Here is a 16,523-nt window from a genome sequence, read left to right on the forward strand (position 1 = left end):
TCCCCCCCAGCTGCTTTAGGCTTGTTAGCCTCTGGGAGCTCTCCTACAAGTGATCTTCAGACTTCAGGGATCAGTTCCTTTGGAGAAAATTACCGCCTTGCACTTTATTGACATTTTATCCTGCGGAAACTCCTTCCTCCCCAAACCCCACCATCCACAGGTCCTGTTCCTGAAACACCAAGTACGTCTCAATCTGGAATCAGCAACCCCTAACCCTAATCTGAACCCTTGAAGCCAGGAAAATGATCACACTTTGAATCCGGCCCTAACTTTGGCAGCAGAAGGAGTGATGCAAAAATTTGAGTCCAATGGCACTTTCATGACCGATCTAGCTGGGAGCTTTCAGGTACATGCACACTTCCTGGGACAATGAAACAGGAATCCTTAGAGTGCCGCTTCAAGGAGTGAGTAAATGAGCAGGAAATTAGTAAACAGCATCATGAAGATAGCCCACGAATTTACAACATAATATCTTGCTAGAACAACAGAAGCTGTTTACTCAGAAAACTTTGTTGGTTTTAAAGCCACTGGAGCTAAGGTAAACTTTGGTAAAGCAGGACACCATTGACCCAGGGGGGGGGGTGTTCTTGATTAAAATTGGGTCTATATGGAGCAACAAAATTTTTCATAGAACGCAAAAATAGAATTATAATATATATTTTTTTACTTTCAACATAAGTGCAATTTTCCAGGTGCCCCTAGATGCCCCTCCAAAAGAGGGACAATCTGGTCACCTTACCCTGGACTCAAATTTTGTTCAGCTCCTTCAGACCAACACGGCTTTGCGCCTGAATCAACACTTATACAATCGTTCAAGTTGGAGGGCTAGGCTGCAATCTGTAGCGCACATATCCAGAAACGACAACCACACACACACAAACAACAAATACACACACGCACAAACCCTAACTGAAACCACTGAGGGTGTTTTCCTAGGTAAGAGAGATGAAAACTGTTTCTAGGCTGAATGTAAATGTTACAACAGGTTAGAAATCCTCATTTGCATGACAAAGGCCACCCCTGTGTCTTTTCTGCCTTCTAAATGATCAGCCTTTAACATAAGCTGTAGCCTAGAAGCTAATTTCAGCCTCACAACAGGATCACACTGGCAAGCCTGCTGAACATGTGGACAACTCCAAATTATTCTTGCGGATGCACAGTATTTATTTCCCCGCAAGTGAAGGTTGGGAATCACATTTTTGTGACCAGGCTCGCTTTCATTAACATACCCCAGAGGTGCTTTTGGACTCCCCTGGTATTAGCTGGCGAATGGCGATGTCTACCAAATTTCATGTACGAGATGTGACAAGAAAATCTAGTGGCAAGTAAGTTGTTCCTGATACAGCCCTGCAGGAGACATAGAACTGGTATTCTAAACCAGGGGTAGTCAAATTGCGGCCCTCCAGATGTCCATGGACTACGATCCCCATGAGCCCCTGCCAGCATTTGCTGGCAGGGGCTAATGGGAATCGTAGTCCATGGAATTGTAGTCCATGGACATCTGGAGGGTCGCAGTTTGACTACATCTGTTAAACCCTTCTTCTTATCTTACTGTTCTTTTGACTCAAAGGTCGAGACCCAGCTCTCTTACAAGCGCTTGTCGCAGCTAAATATTTAGCAACTGTCAAGATTGTTTTCCAGTCCTCATCTCCAAGGAAAAACAGCGATATTTTTGAGATGGAAAATCCACATATCCTATTAAGGGGGAGGACAAATACCTTTATCTAAAATCAGACCAGATTTTATATGTTCAAGATGACTATCTCCACATTTACAAAGTCTGCCGAAACTGTGCCTGTGATTGGGCCTTCCATTTGAGCTGAGGGGAAAGAATTTAAGCCAGGGAGCATAAATGCTCTTCTATAACAAAATCAGTGTCCAGTGGTCCCTTTAAGACCAACAAAGATTTATTCAAGGCGTGCTTGCACTCGAAAGCTCACGCCTTGAATAAATCTTTGTTGGTCTTAAAGGGATCACTGGACTCTGATTTTGTCGTGCTCCTTCAGCCCAACACGGCTACTCATTTGAATCTTCTCTTCTTTAATGAGGGATTGCCAGCTTTCTTCTCCACAAGCCTTACTAAAGTCAATGGGTCTGCTCGGAAGGAAGGACTCAGAGAACGCATCTGCTCACTGATCCACAACAATGAAAGCTGTTCAATCCGGACCGCTCAGTTTTTCTGGACATTCCTGGTCTCATCCTGTGGACGTTATACAATGTTTTCGTTTGCTGAGGACCAAGGGTCTGTCTCAGACCCCAGAACGAACATCTGTAGTGTTTAGAAACTTCATGATAACAAAAGTGAAAGACAAGATGTGGTGGTCATTGGTGACTCTGTACTCTGTGCCGGTAGCCTTGCTGGATCAAACCAAGCTGTCTTTAGATTAGTATTGTCTTCAACAGTGACTAGTCTCTGGAATGTCACAAGATGAATCATCTGGGGTAGATCATCTGGATCTAGAAATGTGTCTAACCCCAGAAGCTGGGGATTTCCAATGAGATCTCAGTTATTATATGCATGTCTTACAATATTCATTATCTTCCTTACTCTGGGGACTCAAGGTCTCCATACATGCATAGAGCTATTACTCTATCAATAGTTCTTTCCTCCCACTATAGATAGACCTAGCTTCTGATTTCCTTTGTAACCGGTACTTGGGATTCCCCAGAGTGTCAATACCGTGTAGTTTGGAGAATCATAGAATAACAGGATTGGAAGGGACCTCCTGGGTCATCTAGTCCAACCCCCTGCACTATGCAGGACGCTCACAACCCTATCGCTCATCCACTGTCACCTGCCACCCCCTTGAGCCCTCACAGAATCAGCCTCTCCGTCAGATGGCTATTCAGTCTCTGTTTAAAGATCTCCAAAGATGGAGAACCCACCACCTCCCGAGGAAGCCTGTTCCACGGAGAAACCACTTTGTATTATGGAAGAATGCCATGATACAAATACCAGAGTTACAGATGGTTTATCTATTAGCCCAGTTAATCACAAAGTAAAAAGTTAGTGATGAGCAACATCACAGCAGCAAATTATCTTGGAGAACCCAAGAGGCATTCTCGTTTAGAGGCGTGAAGCTTCTAGGACAAGGGACTTAGGCTTGTCACAGCACATACAGTCACACAAGAACCGCTGTTTCTTTATTCCAGACATCTGAATTCTTCCCGTCCTCCATGTACCCATGTTGGGATACGTTGTTCTCCGCTCTCTCACTTTATTCTGAAAGGCTGCGCCTGGCCCAACATTACCCAGAAAGCTTCACGCAAGAGTAGGGAACTGAAAACTGAACCTGGGTCCTCCAGATCTCACTCTAACTGTGACCCCGCACACATGGACATATTTTTTTTCAGGGAGCAAACTTCACCAGCTCCTGAGCAGAGGTACGAAAGTTAATAGATGCAGCTGGAACTCTGTTCAGGGTAGCTGCCCAATTGGGCAGCCTGTGCTTCCGAAGGAGGAAACATAAAATGAATGGACATTTAATGCATCTCCCGCCAATCTGTGTTGTGACCCAAAACGTTGTCCCAAAACAGAAGGGATTTCCACAGCGTAACCAGGGGTAGTCAAACTGCGGCCCTCCAGATGCCCGTGGACTACAATTCCCATGAGCCCCTGCCAGCGAACGCCGGCAGGGGCTCATGGGAATTGTAGTCCACGGACATCTGGAGGGCCGCAGTTTGACTACCCCGGGCTGTAATCCCAAACAGAATCACACCTTTCTAAACCTTTTGACTTCAGTGTAGCTCTGTTTAGGATTCCGCCGCCAGTCCCTTTCATTTCAGATTTCGGAACTTTCACTGCCGGCCGAGAGCTTGTGTCAACCGCATGCCTCCTGCTCTGTAATTTCTTTCTTTTTTTTTAAAGTTAATGGACAGCGATGCACACCCATACTCCCCGCCCCGCCCGCCATCTCCGTCTCCACAATTAAAGGCAATTAGCCGGCATCCCCTTTAACCGTCCAAGGCACACAGTGGCAGCTCTCTCGCCACAAAAGGGGAGCCGGTAAATGAGAAGAACATGTTAGTACACTGCATCTGAGAAAGTTTGGCTCCGAGCTATGCGCTGATTAACATCAGATCTCCTCCTCTCCCTGCCTCTCGACAATCTTGTCACATCTGGCTGACATATCCTTACAAGCTTATCCAAACCCGGGCAGCCCCAGTCATGCTCGGGGACTGGCTGGAAGGAAGCGCCAACGCCAGCCGCGCACTGTTGTGCCATCCGTGAAACTAATGAAGCTGACTTCAGTGGCTGCTTTCCCGGTACGCTGAAAGGCGAGCGAGCAACGTGCCTCCAGGTTTTGCAAGGCAGCGTTCGCTCCCCAGAAGAAAAAGGCAAACAATGCTCTCTCAAGGTTCCAGGAGCCAAAGAACGGCATGATCAAAAAAAGGAAACATTTTTTAAAAGAAGCGATCTCTGTGAACCCAAACCGTCTCCCTCGAGAAAGCGCACTTTTCAAAAAAAACGGGGATGCTGTTTAAAAACCCTCTTGAAATAATCACTTTCCTATGCTGGTGGGACACATGGCAGTGCTACAAAACAGGAACATTAGTTTTCTTGTTCCCTGCAGTGTCAGAAAAGGGGGAACGAAACACCTAGCGCCACAGGTTAATTGGTCCGAGACGTATTTTGGGGGAAGCCCCGGGAGGTGCCTCCCCTTTGTAACCTTTCGGAGAAGGAAAAGTTACCACACACACGCCTTTTTAGGAGTCTTCTCCCGATCGCCTTCTTTTGTTGGTTTGTTTTTGTTTGAAAGCAACACAATGGTACACTTTTTAAAAACGGAGAGAAAGGGAGGAGAAGGACGGGGGTGCGGAGAGCCCCTTTTCGGTTAACTGAGCTGGAAAGGAAAATTATTTGCATTTTTAACCAAGCTAACAAGATTGCTTGGAGTCTGACGGACAGTTTCAAATCATGCTTTCATGGGATGAAATTCCAAAGCAAAGAAAACTCCAGAATCGGAACTCTTGCGGTTTGGAAGAGCTGTTTAGCCATCCTTTGAAAACACACTCAGCAAAACTCCTAGTTAACAGGCTAGCGGGGAATCTTCCAGGATACAAACAGCACACACCATTCCGAACCTAATTTCCAAGAAACTTCCTTAGCAAAATTTACATTGTCCCGTCTCCCGTGCATTTGATACATCACCATAATGAGGACGCGTTTGTTTTAGAGCACTTGTCTGCGACCCCATTGAAGTCGCAAACGATGAATTTTATAGCTATTGATGCGCATCCCAGACCTGTACAATTAAACCTTGTCAAGTCACATCCATTTACAGAGGTTGTTGCTTCTTTGACGGGGGGGGGGGGGGGGGATGAATGATCCGAGGCCCGATTCTGCACGATCGTATTTACTATCCAGAACTTAAGGGCAAGAGGCAGGGAATAGGTAGTTTTCAGGATGCCTTTCAGCATGAAGGCCAGCATTTTATGCTTCTCAGGATGGGGATTTAGTTTGAAATCCACTGGGTTGTTTTTTCTGAGCAAACCGGGTTAAGAGAGGGGCTGTTAGCCAGAGAGAACAATTCCCAATCAAGCCCACCAGAACTAAGATCCCGGCGGAACGTTACTGTTCCCTAAACCACGACCCTGTCGAGCCACTACAGTAAAAAAAAGGAGAAAAACACCCAAAATGAAGACAAAACCCTCGTCCCCCTTGCAAGGATTGATAAGAGGCAAGGAATGAACCCCAAATGTATGTACAACTCCCCAAAACAAAAAAGTTTCCTTACCTCTGACATTCTTATGGTGCATGCGTTTCAAGAGCTACTACGGAACAGTTTGCCATCCCCTCCGCTGTGGGTTGTACAAAAGGAGAAGCAAGCAGGAAGCATTCCTGTCTGTACAAGCAAAGGAGGCAGACTCATCACATGCCTCGGTCTTCTCAGCCCCGTCTGAAGCAGAGCACCTTCAGGTCTGGCGTGCGCTCACAGTGCGCACAGGGGAGTGAAATCAGATCCCTCCTCCTCCTCCTCCTCCTCAGCTGAGCTGCCCCAGAACCTCCAGTTGGAAGTTCAGGCTGTCTCTTGCCCAGCTCACCTCCTTGAGATGCTCCCACCTCCCTCTCCAGTCACAGGGCAGAACCCCGCACAGCTGACTGGGGAGGGGGGGGATGACACTCATCTTTCACAGAGGCTTGATCAAAAGGAGTCCCGGTGACCTGAGGCTCTCCCAGTGCAGTGCGGGGAGATTCTCTGCCTCGTCTCCAGCTGCCTAAACTATGTCATTAAATCAATGCGGGTAACCCAAGGCCTGGGTTACAATTCCACTCCCCCTTTCCCAAGAATACGAATGAGTATCTGCAAATAAAGTTGGTTTTTACAGTAGGTGGAGGCGAAAGGGAATCAGGACGCTTCTCAGACCGTACCTGTGGGATTGAGCAGCCCCCCCCCCCACTCCCCCAAAAGTAATTTAGTAATAAGATTTCCAAGTGTTAAATGCAGTGGCCTTTGTGAGCGCATAAGAAGCAGCATGAAATGATGTTCTGGTCTTACGAGGATAGTTATTAGGAAGTTATTTTCTATTATTTTTTTTTAAATATTTGAAAAGGAAAAATAAAACAGAAGGGAAATTTGAGATTTTAATCGACGGAGGAAGGGAGGGAGGCCACGAATACAAATAAAAGCACTTAAGTATTTCCTACAGGCCGGCCTTTCTCAACTTCTTTACCATTGAGAAAACCCTGAAACGTTTTTTTGGGATTTGAGAAATCCCAGCAGTGGCGCAATGGTTGGGAAGCAGAACTGTGGACACGCCCACTTGGGACCCCTCCCCCTCCCACCCTTTCCAGGTCATCACTGCCCATGGGTGTTTGTGGGTGACATGGCCAGGGCCACTGAGAAAATCCTGGGTTCCACAAAACTCACTGGTTGATCTTGAGCCAGTCATTCCCTGTTAGCCTAACCCAGGGGTAGTCAAACTGCGGCCCTCCAGATGTCCATGAACTACAAATCCCAGGAGCCCCTGCCAGCAAATGCTGGCAGGGGCCTCCTGGGAATTGTAGTTCATGGACATCTGGAGGGCCACAGTTTGACTACCCCTGGCCTAACCTACCTCACAGGGCTCTTGTGAGGATAAAAACGTAGGCAAGGGAAGACAGGTGGGACTCTAAATCCATCCAGGAGGAAATGTGAGGACCTGCGTTTAAAAGTCAGCATTGTACAGGATTCCTTCAGCCGGAGAGCTTTCCTCTACTCTGGACGGTGGAGAACTGGAAGTAAATAGAGCTCATGGCGACCGCAAGCATGTCCCTGGGCAAATACAGTCATTTTTTTCTTTGCTGCACTCTGCGGGGACCTTCAAACGGACATCCAAGCAGGCCCATGCAGCTGAAGGGACAGGGCCCTGCAGATCGGGCCAGGTTAGTCATCCTATAGGAGAAATCAAACAGGTTTGCAACCAGTCACCCCCTATTAACTGCACTTAAGGTCAAATGAGACGGCACCTTATTACACTCTGAGCACGCCAAGTAGAATCCGAGCAAGCTCTGTGCGGAACAAGGGAGTTATTGATTGACAAAGTCCCTCTGGAAGATCTGGGGCCAAATCTTCTTTATTTTTCATATTTCCAGTGGCACGCCGCTGGTATATGACATGACGGAACTCGAACGTATTCCCTGCAGCGGCCAAAATGTTCATCCACATTACAGTGCCTCCTTTCCCAGGGGTAGTCAAATGCGAATGCTGGCAGGGGCTCATGGGAATTGTAGTCCATGGACATCTGGAGGGCGCCAGTTTGACTACCCCTGTCCTTTCCACTCTCTTCCAGGGCCTCCAAGAACCCTTGGGGATTCACAACGCCCTGCTCTAGAGGATGGCTGGAAATCTCCGGTTTTATTTATTTATATTTTTATTTCTTATTAGATTTTTAGCCAGCTCGTGGCGGTTCACAGCATGGTAAAAACGTAACAACCCCATAATAATAATGCAATATAAAACCGATAGGAACAGCATAGAGCAGGGGTAGTCAAACTGCGGCCCTCCAGATGTTTGTAGTCCATGGAATTGTAGTCCATGGACATCTGGAGGGCCGCAGTTTGACTACCTCTGGCATAGAGGACGATCACAAGAATCCCACGTTAGGCCCTTATTCCTCAATTCGTCTATTCCTGGCTATGCCAATCAGCGGGCAATGGTGGTGTTCCTCCCAGGGGGCGTTCCAGATTGTACAAGGATGGGGAAGGACCCGCTCTTATGACCCAGTGTTCAACCAGAGAGCTCCGACAGCACCCTCAGCTCTTCCGGGAACTCCTTCCACCAGATAGGGGCCAGAACCGAAATTGCCCTGGCCCTGGTTGAGGCCAGACGTGCTTCCCGGGGGCCCGGAATCCTCCATCCCCACTGACTTCCAAATAATAGTGCTCAGCTCATCTGGAGAAAACGGATGCTCTGATAGGTGGACTCTGGGCTGAAGTCCCTCCCCTCCTGTCCCAACCCTGCTCTCCCAAGTTCTACCCTCAAAGTATTTTCCAACCCTAGAGCTGGCAGCCCTCCCCTTAACCATTGCTGTCTTATTCCTGCTGTGACTTTTCCCATATTTCTAGCCTTAGCTGTGTCTGTTTTATTTGCTGATACAGGGCGCATTCCGCACACATAGGATAATGCACTTTCAATGTGCTTTGGCGGCTGGATTTTCCTGTGCAGAACAGGAAAATCTACTTCTAAAGTGGATTGAAAGCGCATTATCTGTTGTGTGCAGAATCGGCCCAGGTTTCTACCTCCCCCCCCAGGCCATCACCACCACACAGAATTGTTTAATCATACTTTTAAAACTTTCACTCATTACAGAACTTAAGGCAAAATTACACCTGATAAAAGAAAGGACAGCGATTATTGGAAGGAAGGAAGGAAGGAAGGAAGGAGGAGGGAAGGAAGGAAGGAAGGAAGGAAGGATGGAATGTAACTGGAAGGAAGGAGGAAGGAAGGAAAGAAGGAAAGAAGGAAAGAAGGAAAGAAGGAAAGAAGGAAGGAAGGAAGATGGAATGTAACTGGAAGGAAGGAAGGAAGGAAAAGGAAGGAAGGAAGGAAGATGGAATGTAACTGGAAGGAAGGAAGGAAGGAAGGAAAGGAAGGAAGGAAGGAAGGAAGGAAGGAAGGAAGGAAGAAGGAAGGAAGGAAGGAGGAGAATAGCAGCTACCTCTCGGGTCAGGTTCTAAACAAACAAATCAAGTAAAGAATAAGTTTTTATACTGAGGGAAACAGAAATAATATTAGAAATTCGTCAAGGATCAATAGGCCCAGACAAAATGATAACTAGAAGGCTTTGTGATATGTGCAAATCTGGTCTATCCGCAACATCTATAAACATTCGTGACTCAGGTTTATTTTGAACTAAACCTAATGTCTGATGGGTCAGTTTTTTCCAGACAAGAGAACTCTGGCTTTTATGACGCGATCCTAAACAAAATTAAACTCTGCTTCAGCCCATTGACTAACTCTCCAGGCCTGTACTTTTGTCATCGGCTGCACCTCAAAAGAATTGCAATTTGTACATCCCTGACAATTTTATTAAGACATTTCCAATGTGCAGTTTACATTAAAAAAAACAAACAAAACGAACCCTTCTCTGTGTTCAAATCATGTGGAGAACTCTTAAAAAGCAGGTCATAAATAATCAGATAAATAAATTTAAACCACCTGGAGAGTTCTGTGTCTCCAAAGATAGCTTAAAACCAACACGATTACATCCAGGGCTGCCAAGTTTTTTTGGTTTTTTGGGGGGGGGGGGTGGGAGGGGAGAATGTTGTGGAGACAGCATGATGTAACTTCTGGGAAAAACCTGAAAGTGATGAGGAACGGCTGGGAGATCTGTGGTTTAACCAGGACACTAAGCCAGGTGCTGACGGTAAACCAGGTTCTCTCAACCAGGGATTTCTGAACCTTTGGAGTTTCTTGATGGCCCTGGAAGGGTTTCCTGAATGGGTGGGAGTTAAATTATATATATATATATATATACATACATTTATCATGTGATGTGATCATATATGGTCATATTGACCTCCCAATGGCCAATGATGGGCCTGGAGGGGGTGGGAAGGGGAGGGGCTAGAGTGGGTGTGTCCACAGCTCTGCTTCCCAACCCTATTCTGCTTGATCATGCCATTTCTGGGGTTCCTCAAAGCCTGAAGGATGTCTCAGGGGTTCCTCAGTGGTAAAGAAGTCGAGAAACGTATTAAAACCGATTATGAACCCCGACCCTAAATATTTGCCAAGAAAGCTGTAATAAAAGTCAACCTTAAATATGTTGAGAAAACGGGATGGGGGTGGTGGGGGGGAGATGATCAGTGATTCTTAGCCCCCCCCCCTTCGTTTTCTTTATATGAATCCTCGTTTTATCTCGAGGCCAAATTTTGCCCTAAGATACCGGTGGAGAACTCCTGCTGAATACAACGAGAATTTTAGATGAGCACCTAAGGGCAAGAATGGTCAATAAGAGCTGTAATTCCAGAGGACCGAGAAAAAGGGGGAAAGGGAGAAGAAGATGGCATCAAATAAACTTCAATTGCAGTCAGATCCTTTCACCTCTCCCTGTTATGGCACAATAATGCCTTTTTGGCTAATGATGATTTTTTATAAATTCATTGGCAGGTGGATGTGGGTGGAATTTCCCTAGCCCCCCTCAATGCACCCGGCACTTTTAAACAACAACCATGGAAACAACACACGTCTAAGGCCAAAGCTAAGACCATATTAGATGTGCACAACTAGTGCCTTCACTACACAGTGACTTTCCTAGAATCACAGAGTTGGAAGGGACCTCCAGGGTCATCTAGTCCAACGCCCTGCACTATGCAGGACACTCACAACTACTTGGGCTTCTTCCCAATGGCCGCTGCTTTTAGGGGTGGGGATACTTCTGGCAGGCCAGGGATTTCTCTGCTGTTGGGCAGCACCGTTTGGAGCAGCTTACAAACGGAAAACACAAAATCAACAACAAAACTCCCAACTGTGCAACAGAATCCCCACTAAGCAGGCCACCCCCATGGCTGGTCTCACCGTGGATGGGGGGGAACCTTTCAGATCAGCCTTGAGAAAGGGCAGTCTTGGTTTAGGGCAGGGGTAGTCAACCTGTGGTCCTCCAGATGTTCACGGACTACAATTCCCATGAGCAAACACTGGCAGGGACTCATGGGAATTGTAGTCCATGAACATCTGGAGGACCACAGGTTGACTACCCCTGGTTTAGGGAACACCTTTTAAAGCCCAAGGTAGGGTCTCCAAGGTGGCGAACAATAAAAGCATCAAAACAAGATCAAAAACACATATCAATATGCAAAAATGCAAGTCAGAGGTAGTCAACCTGTGTTCCTCCAGATGATCAGAGACTACAATTCCCATGAGCAAATGCTGGCAGGGGCTCATGGGATTTGTAGTCCATGAACATCTGGAGGACCACAGGCTGACTACCCCTGCACTAAGCGACACTGAGTGTGTGCAGCCAGTTTTCCTGATTAAGATATCTTAACACATATCTTAACACAGCTCTGGCTGTCTTCTTTAGGTTGAATTGGATTTTACTCATCAACTCCAGAGTCCTTTGGTAGCTGGTCTCATCACCACAGTTCTCTGCATGCTTCGGCAGATGCTATACATGCGGCTTCTGTGGAAGACAAACTTACTATAGTTTGCTTTCTACCATCCCAGGAGATTGGTCCACCTCAATACATCTTCTCCTTTTCAATTTGTATGCCCAGGTAGCAAGAATATCTCCTAAATCCTTAATTTCTGCTTCTCTGCTTAGGCACTCCACCGCACTGTTATAGTTCACTTGCCTGTCATAACCCAGAATCAAGTCATCGATGTATGGAAGAATGTGAGTACAATGTGCATCTTTGCGTTTAGTGTACTGGCATGAATCCACTTCTCCTTGCTTGAAGCCTTGCCTATGAGCAGTCTGTGCTGTGTTCTCATTCTAGGCACATGCTGCCTGTTTTAGTCCCTTCTGCAGTTTGCAGACTAGAATCAAAGAATCACAGAATCATAGAATCATAGAGTTGGCAGGGGCCATACAGGCCATCTAGTCCAACCCCCTGCTCAACGCAGGATCAGCCCTAAGCATCCTAAAGCATCCAAGAAAAGTGTGTATCCAACCTTTGCTTGAAGACTGCCAGTGAGGGGGAGCTCACCACCTCCTTAGGCAGCCTATTCCACTGCTGAACTACTCTGACTGTGAACATTTTTTCCTGATATCTAGCCTATATCGGTGTACTTGAAGTTTAAACCCATTACTGCGCGTCCTCTCCTTTGCAGCCAATAGGAACAGCATCCTGCCCTCCTCCAAGTGACAACCTTTCAAATACTTAAAGAGGGCTATCATGTCCCCTCTCAACCTCCTTTTCTCCAGGCTGAACATTCCCAGGTCCCTCAACCTATCTTCATAGGGCCTGGTCCCTTGGCCTCAGATCATCCTCATCACTCTCCTCTGTACCCTTTCAATTTTATCTATGTCCTTCTTGAAGTGAGGCCTCCAGAACTGCACACAGTACTCCAGGTGTGGTCTGACCAGTGCCGTATACAATGGGTCTATGACATCTTGTGATTTTGAATCATGCGTTGTAGCATTCCGCGTTTCTGTATGCATTCCGGTTGACCTTAAACACTCACCTCCAATAAGATTGGTGTGTGTGAGGGTCCGCCTCTCTGAATACATCCCCTAAGAGCATTATGCTCAGCCAGATCCAACAGGCTGGTCGCTCCTGGACCATGAGAGATGCTCCTGGCCTCAACCAGGTCTGTTTAAGCCTAGAGAGGAGACGACTGAGAGGGGATCTGATAATCTTCAAGTATTTAAAAGGGTGCCATATGTAGGATGGAGCAGAATTGCTCTCTCTTGCCCCAGAGGGATGGACCAGAACCAATGGGATGAAATTAATTCAAAAGAAATTCCATCTAAACATCGAAAAGAAGTTCCTGACAGTTAGAGTGGTTTCTCAGTGGAACAGGCTTCCTCGGGAGGTGGTGGGTTCTCCATCTTTGGAGATTTTTAAGCAGAGGCCAGACAGCCATCTGATGGAGAGGCTGATTCTGTGAAGGCAAAGGGGTGGCAGGTTACAGTAGATGCGTGATTGGGATGTGAGTGTCCTGCATAGTGCAGGGGGTTGGACTAGATGACCCATGAGGTACCTTCCAACTCTATGATTCTATGACAAGGTAACTATTTCCATCATTTGATGTTATATGTACTGGTCCAAGGACACCACTATGAATTAATTTAAATAACTTGTGAATATGTTTCCAAGCGGAAATGACGGTCTAATCCTTTTTGGTCATAAAGATGCACATTGGCTGACATCACTGATGGCATATAAACCTTGATGCCTTTGGCGAGGTTCGTGTTCTTGTTCTGAAGGTCTAGGATTATTTTGGGATTAGGATGTCCTGAGCACCTGTGCTACAGTTCCAGGCTCTCTTCGCCTTTCCTTTCATGTGCCAGGTGAACACCTGCAAGACTCAGTTTGTATAGTTTCCCCTTTTGGTTACCTTGTGCATATACAGCATCATCTTGGCTAATGGTACATTTCTTATTTCCAAAACATGTGTCAAAGCCTTTGTTGTCTACACTCAATACATTACAGCTTGATTCAGGTATGTACGGGACATCTCCAACGCTGGTTTGGAAATTTGTGTGCCTTGAAATAGAAGAAGAAGAAGAGTTGGTTCTTATATGCCGCTTTCCCCTACCCGAAGGAGGCTCAAAGCGGCTTACAGTCGCCTTCCCTTTCCTCTCCCCACAACAGACACCCTGTGGGGTGGGTGAGGCTGAGAGAGCCCTGATATTCCTGCTCGATCAGAACAGCTTTATCAGCGCTGTGGCAAGCCCAGGGTCACCCAGCTGGCTGCATGTGGGGGAGCAGGGAATCAAACCCGGCTGACCAGATTAGAAGTCCACACTCAACTACTACACTAAACTGGCTAAGGAGATGGTGAGCCTCACTGGCAGTCTTCAAGCAGTGGCTAGACAGATACCACATTGAGCAGGGGGTTGGACTAGATAGCTGGTTTCCCCCTTCCAACTCCATAATTCTATGATTCGATCATCGTAAATAAGGATTTTCTGCTTAAATAGTAAACACCTTTTCCCTTTGTATGCTGCATCATGCTTTTGATATTTAAACTCGCCTCTCTGCTTGTTTGGAGCCGCTGTGTGGTTCCTGAGCATCTTAGAAAAACTCCTGTTAGCTGGTGGCTCCCTACAGTCCTTTGCAAAGCGGCCCCTTTTGTTACCATTCAAGCAACGCAGCAATTGGTCTGTCTGCCTTTCTCTGGGTGGGACTTTCTCCTTCAAGTTCGTTCTAGAATGTAACAAGTCTTTTGGTGATTCAAATCCTATAAGCCATTTTGAGCACTCCTCTCTCGATTTCTTTAGTACCTGATTGAAGTCCACACTCCTAACCACTACACTATTTGTCTTTGACTCTGCACATTCACAAACACAGAAAAATCTTCTCCCAAAGTCCCAAGCGTAAAATTTACCTTTTCTTCATCTGAGTAAAGACACAGATTGCTAGATTTTCAAACACCTGCCTCACTTCGGAGACATATTTTTTCACAATCTTGTCTCTTGAGTAACCTTGTTTGGCAAAGCTTTCTTAAAGCAACTCTTTAATCTCCTTGTGATTTAATGGTAGTAAACCCAAAGGACTCCTCTAGACTCTTGAGCATTTCTTTTGCTGTCTGGGAATTTTCAAACATGAACATCCCACTGTCATCCCATGGTCCCCTGACAATGCTCTTGGCAGTCCCATTTTTTGATTATCCAAGAATCCAACCCCTTGCCTTTCAGTGTTGGTTTGTCTTCCTCTAGGTTTCCGGAAGCACCTTTAACTTCAAGAACCATATGGAAGCTTTTAAGTCAGGTTCTGTGGTTTAAAGGGGCTATGCCAGGGAACGAGAGGCAGCTGCCAGTTCCCTGGCATAGACCCTTTAAACAGGTTGGGTCAGCCTGGAGAAAAAGGATACAGGATTGCCAGGGAAGAGGCTGCTCATCTCCCTCTTCCTTCACAGCTGTCCCTACTAGATCAGCCATTTGGGGCGCCCACCTGCAGCCCCTTTAAACTGGGCTGCAACCCCCATCTGCAGGTTTCAGCTGCTCTGAGCAGGGGGTTGGATTAGATCAGGGGTTGGATTAGATTAGACCTGTGTTCCTCCAAATGTTCATGGATTACAATTCCCAGGAGCCCCTGACAACATTTGTTGGCAGGGGCTCATGGGAATTGTAGTCCACGGACATCTTGAGGACCACAGATTGACTACCCCCGGATTAGATGACCTGTATGGCCCCTTCCAATTTTAAGATTCTATGATGCTTCAGGGAGCCAGAAGAAGAAGAAGAAAAAGAAGAAGAAGAAAAAGAAGAAAAAGAAAAAGAAAAAGAAAAAAAAAAAGAAAAAGAAAAAGAAAAAGAAGAAGAAGAAGAAGAAGAAGAAGAAGAAGAAGAAGAGTTGGTTCTTATATGCCGCTTTTCCCTACCCAAAGGAGTCTCAAAGCGGCTTACAGTCACCTTCCCATTCCTCTCCCCACAACAGACACCCTGTGAGGTGGGTGAGGCTCAGAGAGCCCTGATATCACTGCCCAGTCAGAACAGTTTTATCAGTGCCATGGCAAGGCCAAGGTCACCCAGCTGGTTGCATGTAGGGGAGCACAGAATCAAAGCTGGCATGACAGATTAGAAGTCCAGATTAGAAGTCCGCACTCCTAACCACTACACCAAACTGGCTCTACACTGGCACTACACCAAACTACACCAAACTGCCAGAGGCAGGGGAGAGCCTTCTCTGTGCTGGTCCAGCTGTTTGAAGCTCATTTGTGCAGCGCATTGAAAGGGGTTCTGCCAGGGAGCAGGAGGCAGCTGCTAGCTCCCTGGCATGGCTCCTTTAAATGGGCTGCACCAGCGAGCCTGAGATAGCTGGGTCAGCACAGAAAAGCCGTCAGTGGCCACGCTCTCCCAGACACCACATCACCTGACTCACTCTAGTTTCTGCAGGCATTTGACTGCCAGAGGCTTTTAAAGTGCCCCTCGACACGGCTGCTAAGATGCTTGCTGGGAAAAGGCCCTCTCCTCACCCCTCCTCCTGGATATCACCCCTCTTGCAATAAGAATTGCAGTCACATGCAGAACTGTGTGAAGCGCAGTCAAGCCTCAACGAATCCCCGAGGGTTTGCAAGATGAGAGGCCAACAGAAGTCCATGCAATTGGCTGCCTTTGTGTAGGGACTTGTTGGCCTTCCATCCCCGGGCTGACTTGAAAGATCTAGAGTCACTCCTGCGGAAGCCCCCTCTGAATTCAACAGACCGCAAGCATCTCTCTAAGTGTGAAGCAGCACGCACACACAACACTTAAAGTTTTCCCTGACGATGCCTTTTCTCTCTCTCCAGCCACTCACATTTCGTGAGGGACCCATATCAGTAGACTCACTCAGTTTCTTAAAAAAAACAACAACCCTGAAATTGAAAAAAAAATGGGGAAATTAAGCAGTACTAAAGCTTGTACAATAATGAAGAAGGAAGACTCCCTAATGT

The 16,523-nt window shown here is 46.7% G+C and overlaps 1 protein-coding gene across 3 annotated transcripts in view; it reads right to left on the bottom strand.

Annotated features, from left to right (window-relative positions):
* Nucleotides 1-16,523, bottom strand: part of BNC1 (basonuclin zinc finger protein 1) — a 109,200-nt gene that overhangs the window by 23,597 nt on the left and 69,080 nt on the right. Inside the window, exon 1 of one of the 3 annotated variants that reach the window (XM_077318129.1) lies at nt 5,739-5,981. The exons of the other annotated variants lie outside the window; for them this stretch is intronic. Coding sequence (XP_077174244.1) covers nt 5,739-5,747 — 9 coding nt within the window. The 5' untranslated portion in view covers nt 5,748-5,981. Of the gene's footprint in view, nt 1-5,738; nt 5,982-16,523 lie in introns of those variants that run through there. 3 annotated transcript variants of the gene reach the window in all.

Source organism: Paroedura picta, chromosome 18 (assembly GCF_049243985.1).
Source record: "Paroedura picta isolate Pp20150507F chromosome 18, Ppicta_v3.0, whole genome shotgun sequence".
Lineage (NCBI taxonomy): Eukaryota > Metazoa > Chordata > Lepidosauria > Squamata > Gekkonidae > Paroedura > Paroedura picta.